This window comes from Canis lupus, chromosome 34 (genome assembly GCF_011100685.1).
Source record: "Canis lupus familiaris isolate Mischka breed German Shepherd chromosome 34, alternate assembly UU_Cfam_GSD_1.0, whole genome shotgun sequence".
Classification (NCBI taxonomy): domain Eukaryota; kingdom Metazoa; phylum Chordata; class Mammalia; order Carnivora; family Canidae; genus Canis; species Canis lupus.
The window spans coordinates 34,031,875-34,047,093 of record NC_049255.1 but is presented as its reverse complement, the minus strand read 5'-3'; the positions used below and the strand labels follow the sequence as shown (position 1 = coordinate 34,047,093).

The 15,219-nt window shown below is 39.1% G+C and overlaps 1 protein-coding gene across 13 annotated transcripts in view; it reads left to right on the top strand.

Moving 5' to 3' along the window:
• MECOM (MDS1 and EVI1 complex locus) overlaps nucleotides 1-15,219 on the top strand; it is a 553,056-nt gene that overhangs the window by 509,234 nt on the left and 28,603 nt on the right. For 9 of the 13 annotated variants that reach the window (XM_038583828.1, XM_038583823.1, XM_038583821.1 and 6 more), the window contains 4 exons: nucleotides 5,107-5,254; nucleotides 6,582-6,738; nucleotides 11,065-12,421; nucleotides 14,652-14,739. In XM_038583828.1, coding sequence (XP_038439756.1) covers nucleotides 5,107-5,254; nucleotides 6,582-6,738; nucleotides 11,065-12,421; nucleotides 14,652-14,739 — 1,750 coding nt within the window. The remainder of the gene's footprint in view (nucleotides 1-5,106; nucleotides 5,255-6,581; nucleotides 6,739-11,064; nucleotides 12,422-14,651; nucleotides 14,740-15,219) is intronic. The other 4 variants (XM_038583822.1, XM_038583825.1, XM_038583832.1 and 1 more) reach the window with 3 other exon arrangements.

Sequence of the window (15,219 nt, the reverse complement as noted above, 5' to 3'; positions counted from 1 at the left end):
GAAATTGTTATCTGTCAAATGTTGACAAAGGAGTTGGAATTAGTTGTTTTGATGCTAGACAGAAAATAATATGTTTATGTTTATTTAAGCAGCGTTATCGGCCACTGAAAGCCTAACCTTACAGCATAAGATATGACTTAGAGGAAGAATCAAGATTGCTGCAACAACACTGATGCCGATTAAAGTAATCATATGTCCAACAGTAAAGCGGCCTCTAGAAACATCTAGATGATTAAAAAAAAAAAAAAGATTGGTTCTGGAATATACTTAATGAAAGATGATCTTTTGATCTGTGTAACCTGTGGATTTAATTTCAACTATTTATCTAAACTGCACATAGATAAAAGAATAAGAAAATCATGCCCAATGAAGAAAATGCTCCGTTTCCCAAAAGGGAAAAAAACAAACATGATCTAAATGAAATTATTCTTGAATACTTATTTTTAACAAAGTGATAATAATATATCAGCAATATATTAACTTTTTATAGGCTTTTGAACTTCATTCAAGAACCTTTTTTTTTTTCCTTTTTCTTTTCTTTTTTTTTTTTTTGAGTTTCTGTGAAAGAAAACAGCAACCCTGGAGCCTACTCTTGGAAATCTACCTTGATAATTATGCTATAGAATAGTCTTTCAGATCAGGGATGTATCTAACCAGCGAATGGTTTTCTGTTTCTACCTAATGGTTTTTGCCTTGGCCCACAAACAGTTTTAATAATTGCATTCATTTCTTTGCTTTTAAATCCAGAAATGATCCTTGGAACCTAGAATTAGAATTTCAAATAAGCATAACGTTGTATTTAAGTGGGTATGGTAGTGTGTCAACTGGCCTTACTCAACACTGTGAATTACTCATGGTTTATCTTGGACACTCCACCTAGTGCCCTTGACTATTTTGTTTCCTTTCTTTTCTTAGCACCTTCTCTCCTTTTCTCTCCTCTTTACCTCTGTAGACTGCCTTGCATCCTCTTCTCTGGCTAGGCTTCTTACAGGAAAAGAATCCATACAGTAGCCCTTGATTTTAGCACATATGTAACTAAAAAAGCATCAAGTATAACCCATTCCTTGAGGAGACTGAGTCAAATGAATGAGTTTCTAGGTTTGAAAATTCAGGCCTAATTTAGCTTTTAGAGTGAAAAGGGGAATGAGTAAAAAGGCTTTCCCAGTACCCTTTAAACTCATCTTTACTATTTAATATAAATCCATGTGGAGAATAAATCTGTTATAGATGTTTGGTAAAACATAGATTTGTAATAAAAATAGAGTCGCAGCATGGCTCATAAATGTAACTGTGACCAAATTAAGAAATAAAATGAAAGTAATAAATACCAGTGGGTAAGGAAAGTATTTATACTGTAAAGCAGTATCTCTGATGCCAGAGATGAACTGTGTGTCCCTCAATTTTGTTATCAAAAATAATGGACAGCTTTATAAAACAAAAATTAGTGGACTAAACACTAAAATGTAATTTCTACTTCCCACTGGAAGTGTACGGCGACACTTGGAGGGAGATTCTTACTTTGACTAGCTGTAGGATTGAGCCTGAGTCAACTCCACTTAATGCCAAAACCAACTGTCAGTTTGGTTCCTTCAGACATTCAGTGGAAAACAATAAGGAAACCTAATTATCTGGTACTGGATGAACCCTCAAAACTTACTATTCGGTAGCTCAGCCAGATGGATCTAGCATGTCACTGTGCAACCTGATGTCGACCATCTAAGTGGTATTTTTGGTTATATAATTTAGCCGTGTGCAGAACCTACATTCCCCAAATATTTTCCACTTTATTGAATCCTATATTGTTGCTTCATACTTTAAACAAATGAGAAATCCTTTTTGACATGGTAATTATTCAGTTCTGCATCTTTTCTGTAAAATGTTGAGGAAAAAAAAAATGCCCCTTGCCTTCCCTGCCCGGCAAAAAAAAGGGGGGGGGGGCGAGGAACAAAGGTTGATATGCAAAAGTTGAAAAGCACCCGGGAGGCTAGGCAAAGCTCTATAAGTTAGGATAAAGTTCTGTGAAAAGTGGAGACGTCTCACTAATGACCAACTGGCTTGCTTCTATGTTTGTGAAAGAAATGCACATTTGCTTTGGTAAGAACCACTTACTTGCCTTTTTATTCTTTCTATCACTGATTAAGAGATAGCTGATAATTCCATGAAACGATAGGGATTTTATGCTGGAGTGGAAGAAAGAAAGAAAGAAAGAAAGAAAGAAAGAAAGAAAGAAAGAAAGAAAGAAAGAAAAGTGTTTTGTTTTTTTTTTTTGCATTTATTTATTTATTTATTTCCCCCCGCCCCGAATGCCATGGACTGTATTCTTGAAACTCTTATCATATCCTTGGAGTTAGGGCAGGGGAATAAGACTCCATGTACAGGCCAGTCTCTACCACTAGATTTCAGGGTTTACGACTTGACATACCCTTTGTAAAATAATATTTGTCACAAAATGGCATGCCTTCCTGGGTTGCTGAGGAAGTCAGGAAGAATATTCATCTGTGCAATGACTGGGAGATGTCCCTGACTCAGTTCAATGTTAACTGCAGTCGATGGTATCTCTCTCTTAACTCTCTTAATAACATTTCAACTTGTGTAACAAACAGAGGATTACATATTGTAGATAAAGATAGGTCTGTTCTTGTGACTCCACACACCTGTACTCTCCTGGTACCTTTTGTTCACAGAGATATCACCATTTGTGCTATTCAAATAGAATAGCATTACAAAGTCGACTGACTCATGGAGCAGGAAAAGTAAGTTCATGTGCCAATATGCATAGAGTTGTAGGGAGGAAGCTAAGGAAGAGAAAAAATATGAGAAAGATATCTCTAATTTATCAAGAGATGAGAAAGGATACATAGTTTTTCACGCACGCTGCCATGCGCACAGTCTATATGGCTACTGGGTATATTCCACGCACACAGACATCTTATCTTATTGGATACTAGAATTTAGAGTATTCATCTCCTAGAAAAATAAAACTTGGGAAAGAAAGAATGCTTACATGTTCAGTAGTTGCTGTTTTTTTTTTTTTAAATATCTTTTTACTATGGAGAGTTTCAAAATATACAAAACTAGGGAGGCTGGTGTAATAAACCCCCATAGACTCAGTTTCAATAATTATCATACAAGGCCAGTCTTGTCTCAGTTACACTCGTTCAGATTATTGAAACAAATCCTGGACGTTATGTCATTTTATTCATAAATAGCTCAGTATGCATCTGTAGAAAAAAAAAAAGTAGTCTTTAAGACACAACTTTCAACACCACACTTTAAAAAATAATGACTCTTTAATACTACCAAATATAAAATCAGTGTTCAAATTCCCCCAGTTATCTCATTATTTTTAGCTTTTTGTTTGAATTGAGATCAAAATACGGTCCACCAATGCAATCAGTAGGCATATCTCTTATGTCTTGTTTAATTTATAAGTTCCTCCAAAGTCAGTCTTTTTCTTTCTTTCTCTCTCTCACTCCCCCTCTCCCTCATTAAAATTTATTTATAGAAGAAACTCCTTTTTTCCTGTAGCATTTCCTCCAGTCTGGGTTCTACTGATCATGTCTCCTTGGTGTTAACATCTTTCTCCATCTTCTCTATTTCCTGTAAAATATCCCAACCCTTGATCAGATTTAGGTTCATTGTTTTAGGAAGAATACCTCCTGATGTTATGGCTTATTTCCTTCAGGAGGCACCAGATTTATTTATGGATTGCCTAGATTTATTAATTGTTTATGTGCTGTAAAATGAATGTTTTCTACTTCTATCATTCTTCCATTATTTATTATCTATATTAATTCTATGCAGAGAAACTTCCCCTCATTGTTTATTTGCTCACCCCGAAGTACAGTTCATATAGGAAAGGCAGGACATGTGGGTGAGTTTTCCCCTTGATTTACTAGTTTTCAGAGTAATGATTTGACTTTCCAGGATCTTCCAAGGGTGAGGTTTTGCTTGTGTGATTTTGAATATTGTTTTTTTGTTAAAGGACAAGATTATTGTTTTTGTTGATGCTTAAATGTCCTCAGCTCTGGTCAGTGGATGTCTTTTCAAGTTGGTACCTTCTTTTGACATGATCTATAACTTTCTTGCTTTTTGCCATTATTAGACGTTCAAGGTCTGTCTTGGGCTTCAAATTTCAAACAGGCTAATTCTCCAAGGAGCTCTGGTTACTTTATTTAGGGGTATGTCCCAGTGTGTTATATGTGTGTATTTAATTACCAAACCTGTTACAAACTTCTGAATATCACAGCAATCCAGGATCTATAATATTTGCTTTTCATTACATTCAGGCAGATTTTATATGCAAGTTTTAAAGAAGACAGGGAAATATTTGAGAAGCAAAAATAGTTTAAGCTTTAAAACAGAGAAATTACGCTTACGAGAAACTTCTATGTTTTTCTTTTGAGAGGCTTTAATAGTACATTTGCTTAGAGTATTATACACTTTTCTTTCCTCCCCAATTCATAGGTGCTATAGATACACACTTCTATATCTATGTATATACATATTCACTCATCGGTGCCTCTGACTGACCATCCATCCATCCATCCATCCATCCCATTACATTGGGAAGTTGCTTATTGAATAGTTAGTGTCCAGCTCACTTTCCCATATGGTGATATGGGTAGAAAAAAAAAGTACCTTTTTGAATCTAGAGGCTATATGCCTTAGATAGGATACCTGCCTGCATGTTCTTAACCATTTTTGAAGATCTTCTGTGTGAGTGTTTGTGTTTGAATGAAGTGGGTATGAGCACTGTGCGTTGCCCTTGGAATGGTGTAGTGGATTCAGAACTGGACAAATAACTGGACAAATAACTAGTCATTGACCGTGGCCCTAAATTGGCAGCTAACCCCCGATAGCTGTATAAGATTTATGTTCTAACCACAGGGGTTCTTCTCTGTGTTAGTGAGAGTCACGGTCTAGGAGAAATACATGTTTTTTTGTTCATTTGCAGGCCTGTTTCTTCTTCTTCATCTTCCTCACCTCAACGACTCTTCCTTCTTATTTCTTTAATTGCCAGTTGGATTACTAATAAAATGACATTCTGTTTATGAATGTGTTCTTTGTCACCATGGCTTATTAAATCAATTGTTCTCTTAACAGCCTGGAGAAACACATGTTGTCACATACAGAAGAGAGGGAATACAAGTGCGATCAGTGTCCCAAGGCATTTAACTGGAAGTCCAATTTAATTCGCCACCAGATGTCACATGACAGTGGAAAGCACTATGAATGTGAAAACTGTGCCAAGGTACAGTGAATTTGTAGACTACTTGGCCTCTCTCTGTCATCCTGCTCTCTCTTAATCCATCACTTGCTATGATATATAAAAACAAGCCTTGAGAGGGGAAACTATAAATATCTTGAGAAAAGTAGACTGAGTGTTGTATGCTAAAAGGCATTAGTACAGTGTATAAAAACACTTAGTGGGTATCCTTTTATTTTTGTAAGGGAGGAAGTGAGGCTTAATGGTGAGTTCCAGAACTAGGTGTCAGACATCCTTGGTAAATTCCTGGTTCCGCTACTGGCTTGCCAGTGTGGGGTTGTTTTATAGCCTTATGGAGAATGAAAATTTTATCCAACGCACATTTACTGATTTCTTTTAATAGCAATTTGTGAGGAAGTCACATAAAGTTTCTGAATGCCTATTCAGAAAGAATAGGAGACTCCTACATTTGCAGATTTTTCCACCCAAGGCCCCACCATAAATCATGACTTGGTTCTAATTAAAAACGTAGTGCCTTAGTGGCCACTGCTAAACAGCATAAGGGTGCAGCGAAAGCACTCCACCTTGACCACGACTCTACAATGTGAAAACAGTAGTTCATATCATGTAATTTTCATGGTTCTCAATTAACTAGAAGATGCCCTAATGTCATTAAAGTTGATTCCTATTTCCAAAACCTTTTCATAGCATTTGAAGAGCTTTCTTCATGACAGTGGAAATTGTGGTATTTGAAATTATCTTTAGAGATGTTTTGAAGTGTGGGTGACTTGTTCTTTTCCTTTCTTTCTTTTCTTCTTTCTTTCTTTCTTTCTTTCTTTCTTTCTTTCTTTCTTTCTTTCTTTCTTAATACAATGTTTAAAGGAATGGTTTTAGCTTCATTGTAATTTGCTGAAACACAGGGTGAACATTAACTCCTGAGGGGACTCCTTGAGTAGACGTAAGATACTTTAGTAAACTCCCCCCAGTTTTGTACATGGTGTGTCTTGGTTTAGAGGATGAAAATAGCACACCAGTTTTAATAATGTCTAGGCTGGCGTTTTATGATTCAACTCTAATTATTCCGAATGGGATCAAAAAGACCTTGAATGTGGTCTAATAGTGCCATAAATTATTTTGTTCGGCTGATACTGATGGACATTTCATGCTGAGGACCCAGAGCTGAATCATTTACGGTCCCTCCCTAGCCTAGAGAAGTGCACGCTTTGGAAAGATGACTTTTCTTTTGGTCTTGAGGGAGCAACAAATAAACAAAACCAAAACAAATAAACCAAATTCCTTCTTGAGTCATTCCTGGTCTTCTTTCTTGTGTCCTGGAATTAAGTTTCTTGATTAATCAGTACTCATTTCCTAGCAGGTTTTCACGGACCCTAGCAACCTTCAGCGGCACATCCGCTCTCAGCATGTTGGTGCCCGGGCCCACGCGTGCCCGGAGTGTGGCAAAACGTTTGCCACTTCGTCGGGCCTCAAACAACACAAGCACATCCACAGCAGTGTGAAGCCCTTTATCTGTAAGTTTTTAACACTCCAGCCCTCCTTCCTGCATCCTTCTCTCGTCCAAAAGGCATTGTGATGAGGAGTGTGGCCGCATGGCCGTAGAAGGGTCTGGGCATTAGCTATTTATGGTCCAATCCAGTAGGGCTATTTTCTGTTACAAGAAAATATTTTACACTCAGATCCATGGTATTTTGTCCATAATCCCCAGGGTGTTTTCTTTTAGATGCAATCAATAATGAGCAGAGAAAGGAGAAGTCATTAAATAATGGAAGGGAAGCCTCCCCAGGTTGTAGGATTTAATAGAGACAACCAGACTTGTCTCCCACTGGAAATGGTCATGGCTTTGTGAAACTGCAAATGGCAGATGCCACTAAATAAGATGAAGTGATAAAAACCTGTTCTGGGTCAGAAAGGACTGGGAGTGTACCCCACTTGGCAAGTGGGCTTATGTGCACGTGTGTGTGTGTGTGTGTGTGTGAGTGTGTGTGAGGAGAGGGGGGCAGATAAACTTGCCCTTAATCTACAGATTTTTACCAATCACAGGCTGCCAGTCGGTAGTCCTTGGGGACTTGAAAAGCAGAACATTTTCATTTTGATGCGGGACCTGCTGCTTCCATAGCTCCCTCCCTGCACTAGAGCAGATTTACAGGCAGTGCATGTTCAGAGGACACCCAGTCTGACCACCTACTTAGAACGTCCCTGTACAGAGCACTTCAGTAACCTACTCCACATAAAGGAAAACTCTGTCCATTTGCTTCTTCTGTCCACCAACTCCCGTCCCCTGTATCGTGCAGTTGTTTTCTCCATCTGGGCAACGACTCTGGACTTCTTTTGATCCATTGCTCAGCAGGGCATACAAACACAGTGACTCACTGAGTTGTGCTACCAACTTCAAGACTGATTTTGGATCCAAACACAGAAGTGATTGAAGCACACACCATGGTTGGCAAAACCTCTGATTTGGGAACCCTTACAAAACATTTTTTTTTTTTTGACGAATAATGCAATAGTTTGTAGTAGGCGTACGAGACACTACTACAGGACCTGATGGGCAAAAAATAATTTTGAGTGCCAGCATGGAGATGCCACAGATTAGCCTGCCTCCTTTTTACCTCCACACAGCCCTCTTTTGTGCTTCCGAGCACCAGGGGGGCTATTTTTTCCAGCTTACACTAGAGTCTTGTTTTGCTCTTATGTTCCTCTGTTCCCTGGGTGGAGTGAAGAGGACTAGCTGATAAACAAAAGGGTGCTCTGGTCTCCCTTGGGGAAGCTCTGTTGAAAGTCACGGGAAATAAAGCATACAATAGAAATTTTAGACTTCTTGTCTCATAAAAGCATTTCTGACTCTAGGTCGTAACGCCCCTAAAAAAATGTACTTGCAAAGGGTTACGGGCATAAATTACTCATTTATTTCTGATTTCTCAGAAACAGACCTTGATACATTTATTGTGTTTGGGTGGAAAAAAAATAGGCCAAACAAATTATGATCACCCTTTTAACGCTTTCTCTATTACTTAAACCAAAAGTCAGAAATTGTAGATTCCTATCATCTAGGGTCCTGGGATCTGGAATTTTAATTGCGTTGAAGTCAAGTGTTTCATTTTAAAGCACTATAGGGTGTCCCTTTCCAATCAGCTTGTGCAACTATTTGCCATGAATGAGTTTTCAGTAATTATTGGTAAATTTAAATAGCAGATGGCATTCTTCAAATATAAAATCTGACAGAGAACCATGGGGTAATTATGAATAATAGCCATGTAATTTCAGAACAAAAGAGGAGAGTTGGTGTGGAGATTGAGAGTGGAGGAGGTTCACCTAGAGTTGATATCTGTTTCTCACCAGAAGGCCACACACCACGATTTACCCCCACTGGTGTGTTTATGGCAACTGTCTCTTATTACAGTGTACCGCCAAGCTTGAGTCCAAAGTCACCAGCACTAAGGTAATTACTCACTGCCTTTACAGAAACCTCCAGCTTTCCCAAATAGAAACCACATGCTCTAATAGGCTGAACATATTCAAAATACCTCTTAATTTGTTTAATAAGTAGAAAAATGCAATGTTAACTGCTGGCTAATTCCTTATTACTAAGAAAATTACAGTAGAGTGTAGACTTCAACATCAATTGAGCCGTTTACCTGGAGGCCTGGTGGTTTGTGGTGGGCCAGACCAGACCTTCAAGTGAGAAAAACAAAGCCCCTGCCCAGGGTAACATCCCAGATTCTATGCCCCTGAGACCTGACGTAGACTTCGCTCATCTGTGTAACAGAGGGTGCAACCAGGAAAGTCAGATGTCCCTTCTGTTACTCTGATGTAGAGAAGGTCTTGATTTCTCAAATCCTTCCAGCTAGAGAGGTATAGAGGGCAACGTTCCTTTGCCAAAAAATGGCAACCCTTTCAAAAGTTTAGACCATGGTTGAAGACCCATCGAGACATTTTCTCAACGCCTTTTAATACCCTAGAGGAGAGGTGTTACTTTCTTGATGAGTGTACTTTTAGAATTCCAACGACATTTTATTTACTCTTTCTTGTTAGTGCTCATAGCTGAATTAGTGTAACTAGTGAAAGCCCCATGTTTCTACCCTCGACGTCATATGGTTTTAATTAGCATATCAAAGAATTTAAATAGCATGTATATTTATTGTATATGGTTGAAGAGTACATACTTTTGAAAGCAGCCTCTGGTCAATATATTCCAGTAGGATGATTTGAAAAGAAATCACTCACATCTTCTCTTCCCATTAAAATGCATGTTACGGCCTCTATAATGTCATGAATCACCCCACAGTGGAAAGCTCCTTTACTATTTACTAAGCACCCTGATATATGTAGCAGTGCATTTTAATCAGTAGTAGTAAAAGAAATATTGTGGAATCACTTGGTACTTCCTGTTTGGTGGTGTGTGGGATAATCCAACTTTTGGGTGAGTTTCGCATGACTGAACATCTATAAAATCTCCTTCGAGTTTTTTTTTTTCTTTCTTTCTTTCATTTATTATTGCTTTGACTTAGGAGCTCAACCATTCTTCGCTTAAAGGCAGCCATCACATGAAAGCAATAAATGTTGCATTTTGCCTTCAATTTTATTTCTTACACAAATTTGTTTCAGTAATTACCAACAAGGCGTATCGTGTTTCTGCATGTGTTAAACGTGCACAGAATCGTTTACAGTGAGCTCACACGTAACGTGGATTCACCTCTACTAATGCAAGATAAAAAATGTGATGCGTAGGAAAAGGAGGCCTAGTCTGCTGAACTGCCAAGTCAGGGGGACTCTTACCCAGCCCAAGGGTTTTTAAAGGTTCCGAAGTTCGGTCTGAAAAGACACCTTGTGAGGAGGAAGATGTTCTACTTTGTTGGCAAAGGCCCTGCCAAGAGGGTTCTTTCCCAGCCTCACCCTGCTGTGTTCTCCCTGGATGAGAGCATTCAGAGCACTCTCCCCTGCTTACCATAGTTGGCTGAGCCCCATAGAAGTCAAGCCCTGAGATAACCGGCGAAGATATGACAACAAGTGGACATATTTCCCAAGGACGGGGGTTTCATAAATGCAGGAAGGTTAGCACAACCACTGGTGTGAGGGGAAGTCAGAGGACGTGATCATAGTTCATGGGAACCAGCAATGCAGGATGGGCCACATTCAATTTAGTTTCCTTTGCAGGCTTAAAATAGAGCCATTGTAAATTATGTCAGTCTTTCTCAAATCATGAAAATGATTGTTAAAAATGTCTCAGAATACACAATGTGCATTGTTGTGTGGCTTTGATGTGTGAATGATGAGAGCGTATGATATAATGCAAATTAAATAATGGTAGAGCAGTCACAGGCCTTTTTCCCCAAGGGGGGAGGGGATGAAGGTAAAGTTGCTGGTTGAGGGAGAGGCTGTTTTATTTTGCTTCGGTGCCTACGACTTAGAATTGTGGAAGTGGGCTGAAATTTGAAAGGGGCTCCTGTTATGATTCGTGCCTAAGACTCTATAATTTTTAAGATTCTGTTAGGGTCGTGTGTGGGTGGGAAATCCGTGCATGCTGGAATTTGGACTTTCCTATAACTATTTAAATACACAAATATGATGCAAAGCACTATGCAGTGGGGAGGACAAACTATTTAAGTATATTTATATATGATCTATTTGTGCTGCCTCAAGACATTTGTCAGGTTGGATGCCTTGCTTTGGAATCTAGTGAAATGGGGATTTCTGTGTTTGGAGCGCCCAGATTGGTACCTCCAACGACTTTTCCTGGCTTCCTAATTGAAATTCTGGGTAAAACCAATTGTGATACTTGCTAAATTCAGAAGCAATTGCCATAAAGCCTGAGATTCTTTTTTGTTGTTTGCACACAGGTGAGGTCTGCCATAAATCCTATACTCAGTTTTCAAACCTTTGTCGTCATAAGCGCATGCATGCTGATTGCAGAACCCAAATCAAGTGCAAAGACTGTGGACAAATGTTCAGCACTACGTCTTCCTTAAATAAACACAGGAGGTTTTGTGAGGGCAAGAACCATTTTGCGGCAGGTGGATTTTTTGGCCAAGGCATTTCACTTCCTGGAACCCCCGCTATGGATAAAACGTCCATGGTTAATATGAGTCATGCCAACCCGGGCCTTGCTGACTATTTTGGTGCCAATAGGCATCCTGCTGGTCTTACCTTTCCAACAGCTCCTGGATTTTCTTTTAGCTTCCCTGGTCTGTTTCCTTCCGGCTTGTACCACAGGCCTCCTTTGATACCTGCTAGTTCTCCTGTTAAAGGACTATCAAGTACTGAACAGACAAACAAAAGTCAAAGTCCCCTCATGACACATCCTCAGATACTGCCAGCTACACAGGATATTTTGAAGGCACTATCTAAACACCCACCTGTAGGAGACAATAAGCCAGTGGAGCTCCAGCCCGAGAGGTCCTCTGAAGAGAGGCCCCTTGAGAAAATCAGTGACCAGTCAGAGAGTAGTGACCTTGATGATGTCAGTACGCCAAGTGGCAGTGACCTGGAAACAACCTCGGGCTCTGATCTGGAAAGTGACATTGAAAGTGATAAAGAGAAATTTAAAGAAAATGGTAAAATGTTCAAAGACAAAGTAAGCCCTCTTCAGAATCTGGCTTCAATACATAATAAGAAAGAATACAGCAATCATTCCATTTTCTCACCATCTTTAGAGGAGCAAACTGCGGTGTCAGGAGCTGTGAATGATTCTATAAAGGCTATTGCTTCTATTGCTGAAAAATACTTTGGTTCAACAGGACTGGTGGGGCTGCAAGACAAAAAAGTTGGAGCTTTACCTTACCCTTCCATGTTTCCCCTCCCATTTTTTCCAGCATTCTCTCAATCAATGTACCCATTTCCTGATAGAGACTTGAGATCGTTACCTTTGAAAATGGAGCCCCAATCACCAAGTGAAGTAAAGAAACTGCAGAAGGGAAGCTCTGAGTCTCCCTTTGATCTCACCACTAAGCGAAAGGACGAGAAGCCCTTGACTCCAGGACCCTCCAAGCCTCCAGCAACACCTGCCACAAGCCAAGACCAGCCCCTCGATCTAAGCATGGGCAGTAGGAGTAGAGCCAGTGGGACAAAGCTGGCCGAGCCCCGTAAAAACCACGTGTTTGGGGAAAAGAAAGGAACCAACATTGACCCAAGACCAGCATCGGATGGTTCCTTGCAGCACGCTAGACCCACTCCTTTCTTTATGGACCCTATTTACAGGTAAGGGTGGATAGGAGACGGTTACACGCGGACGTGTGTACGGAGGGCAGGTTTTACATCAGAAAGCTTTGGCTTTTAACAAAGTGTTTTTGTGATGATTATAAGGCAGAGAGTAAAGTTGTTTGATCTAGTGAATTCATTCTTTATTCAGGCGGTCAACTCATTAGGTTTGGACTTATTTTTGGATGTCTCTGAATTTGGGGTTTTGGATGAGGCCCACAGAGTCCTTTCCCTTGACAATAAATGTATTTTTAAACACATTTTTTAAGTGGAAAATATGGGAAAGCCATATTTAAAGCAAGTTGTCAAGTGGCAGAAGAATGAGGCTCCTGAAGGATTAATGCAAGTATGTGTGGGCACTTAAACGGGTCAGGAGATTTGGAATGAGATGGGACATAGAGCAGCGTGAGTTTTCTCTTTGTTAACCTACCAAGACGTCCTTAGTAAGTACCGTTCATATTCAGTTTCTAAATAAATCTCCCCGGAGCCCAAAGTGAATGAAATATTAGTCGCAAAAATGTCTTGTATATAATGTGAATGGTTGGTTGTGAAAAACATGTCTCTGTTTATACCTTCATCCTCCAGTTTTCTTTGACACACCCCAAAATTTTAGGGGGGAAACATATATGCTTAATAAAAAGACTCTTAGGCAGTATTCAGTAAAGCTCCCTTGACATTCAGAATGATTTAGTTTTTAAATGCCCGCTTTCTTTAAATGTATGAATAACAGTAATTGTGCTTATCATGTTTTTCAAACATTACCAAGCCTTTTCAGATTTACTTTCTCACTCAAGTCTTGAGCATGGTCAAGAAGTAATGGAAGGCCTGGATCATTGTTGGACTTGTTTAAGATGAGACTATTTTCATGTTTTTGCCCGATTCTCTCTTACAGACAGACAATTTTGGGCTAGTCTTTTATTCAACAATACTTACTGATTCCTATTACTTAATAGGAACAAGAGCTGCAAACCCTTCTCACTAAACGACTTTTCTGCCTCAAATTATCTATAATACATTAACTAAGAAACAGTGCCGGTATGTGGAGGGCTAACCTGACATGAAGGGGATTAGAAAGGAAAATGCAAAAATATCTCAGAACAATTGGTACCATGCTTGGGTGCTCCCCCCCCACCCCAATTATTATGCCTTGATACCTGTGGTAGTCCCAATAAGAGAAGGGAAAACTCCACACACCCATTACTCCTAACCGTCCTCTTGCTTAGTGGAGACTCAGCCTCCTCTCTGCTATTTCAATCTGAATTAAGGCCTTAGGCCTGTCATTTTACCAAAGTCATGAAAGACCTGAACACCAGTTTTTGTGGAAAGCCTGAGTTGAAATCTCAGCTTTCCCGTGTCTCAGAATTTAAAAAAAAAAAAAATCCATAAAATGGGCATAAGAGGACCTATTTCAATAACTGAGAGAGTGTTTGCAAAACAGAGCATATATAAAATTTCAAGAAGTGGTAGCTGTTTTTATTAATTTTGATTCTATTTTTAAAAGCATACTTACTCAACAGTCCTTAAAAGAAAATTACCAACAGTTGGTAAAAAAAAAATTAATTCCATCCACGATCTCATTTCCTGTACTCTTAAAGGAAAATAGAATGACAAACATTTCTAAAATGAAAGGGATATGCAGATAAGTTTTAGACATCTCTGCTCCTCTTCCTTTTTCCTCCACCCCCTTTGGCCTGCCCTGTTCATCAGCAGTGGCATCCTAAAGAAGACGCCTATATCTCAAAAAGTAGACAGCAGGGTGCACAGTATGCTTAGAAACACTCCTGCTGGCATTGGCAAGTATGGGAGAAATATAATGAATACCCAGGGGAACGCTTTCTTGGTAGAAAAATGACTTTAATTTTCAAACTGAACTCTGTCCTCGTGATTTCAAAATCATCCAGCCTTCTCGTCCCCGTTTGAAATGGAAAGGTACAAATGTGTGACCAACGCCTCTGGTTTCATGACTCTTCATTTTTTATATTTCCTCACTATTGTTATTACTGGTCATTCAATAGGATTTTGTCATTATAAATAGGACCTTCTTTCTTTGAGTGCCTACAAGTGCCATGAGTATTCTTCAAGAACTGAACAGATGTCTTTATATTTTTATTAGTATGCTTCCTAGAAACCTACCGTTTGCTTTATTGTTAGCTGTTTTAAATGTCAGTAATTACACAGTGATTGATATATGAGACTGATTCATCTCCAAAAACTAATTTTAACCTTTCAGAGTAGAGAAAAGAAAACTAACTGACCCACTTGAAGCTTTAAAAGAGAAATACTTGAGACCTTCTCCAGGATTCTTATTTCACCCACAAGTAAGTATTTTGAATTTGAGACTTCAAGCTTGTAAACTAACTTGTTGATCCTGAAAAGCAGGTGCAATGAAATGAAAGAAATCTTGAGAACATTAGGATTTCCTATGACGCTGGTGTGGAAGGACACAGGAAATTCTAGCAGAATTCAAACCCAAACTCTTTAAAGAAAAAGAAATTAATGTATGTCTAAAAACAACATGTTTTGGGTGTTAAATTGTTGTCTGCGGTTAACTGCTTATTGAGCCAAAGTGTATTTTGGAGTGAGCAAAATTCAGTTAAGAAAATAAATATTGAAGTTGTCCTTTGTGTTTAAAAATGACTGCTGGTGAGAGGTAGATCATACTGTGACTCGTCCCAAACTCATGAAGGGCCTTCAAGTTCCTTTAGTGCTTAGATAAAAAACAGGAAATGAGTCTACCTGACAAGTTGTTACCATAGAGGGTGAAGGAATTTATCTAGAGACCATTGGGCATTCCAGCG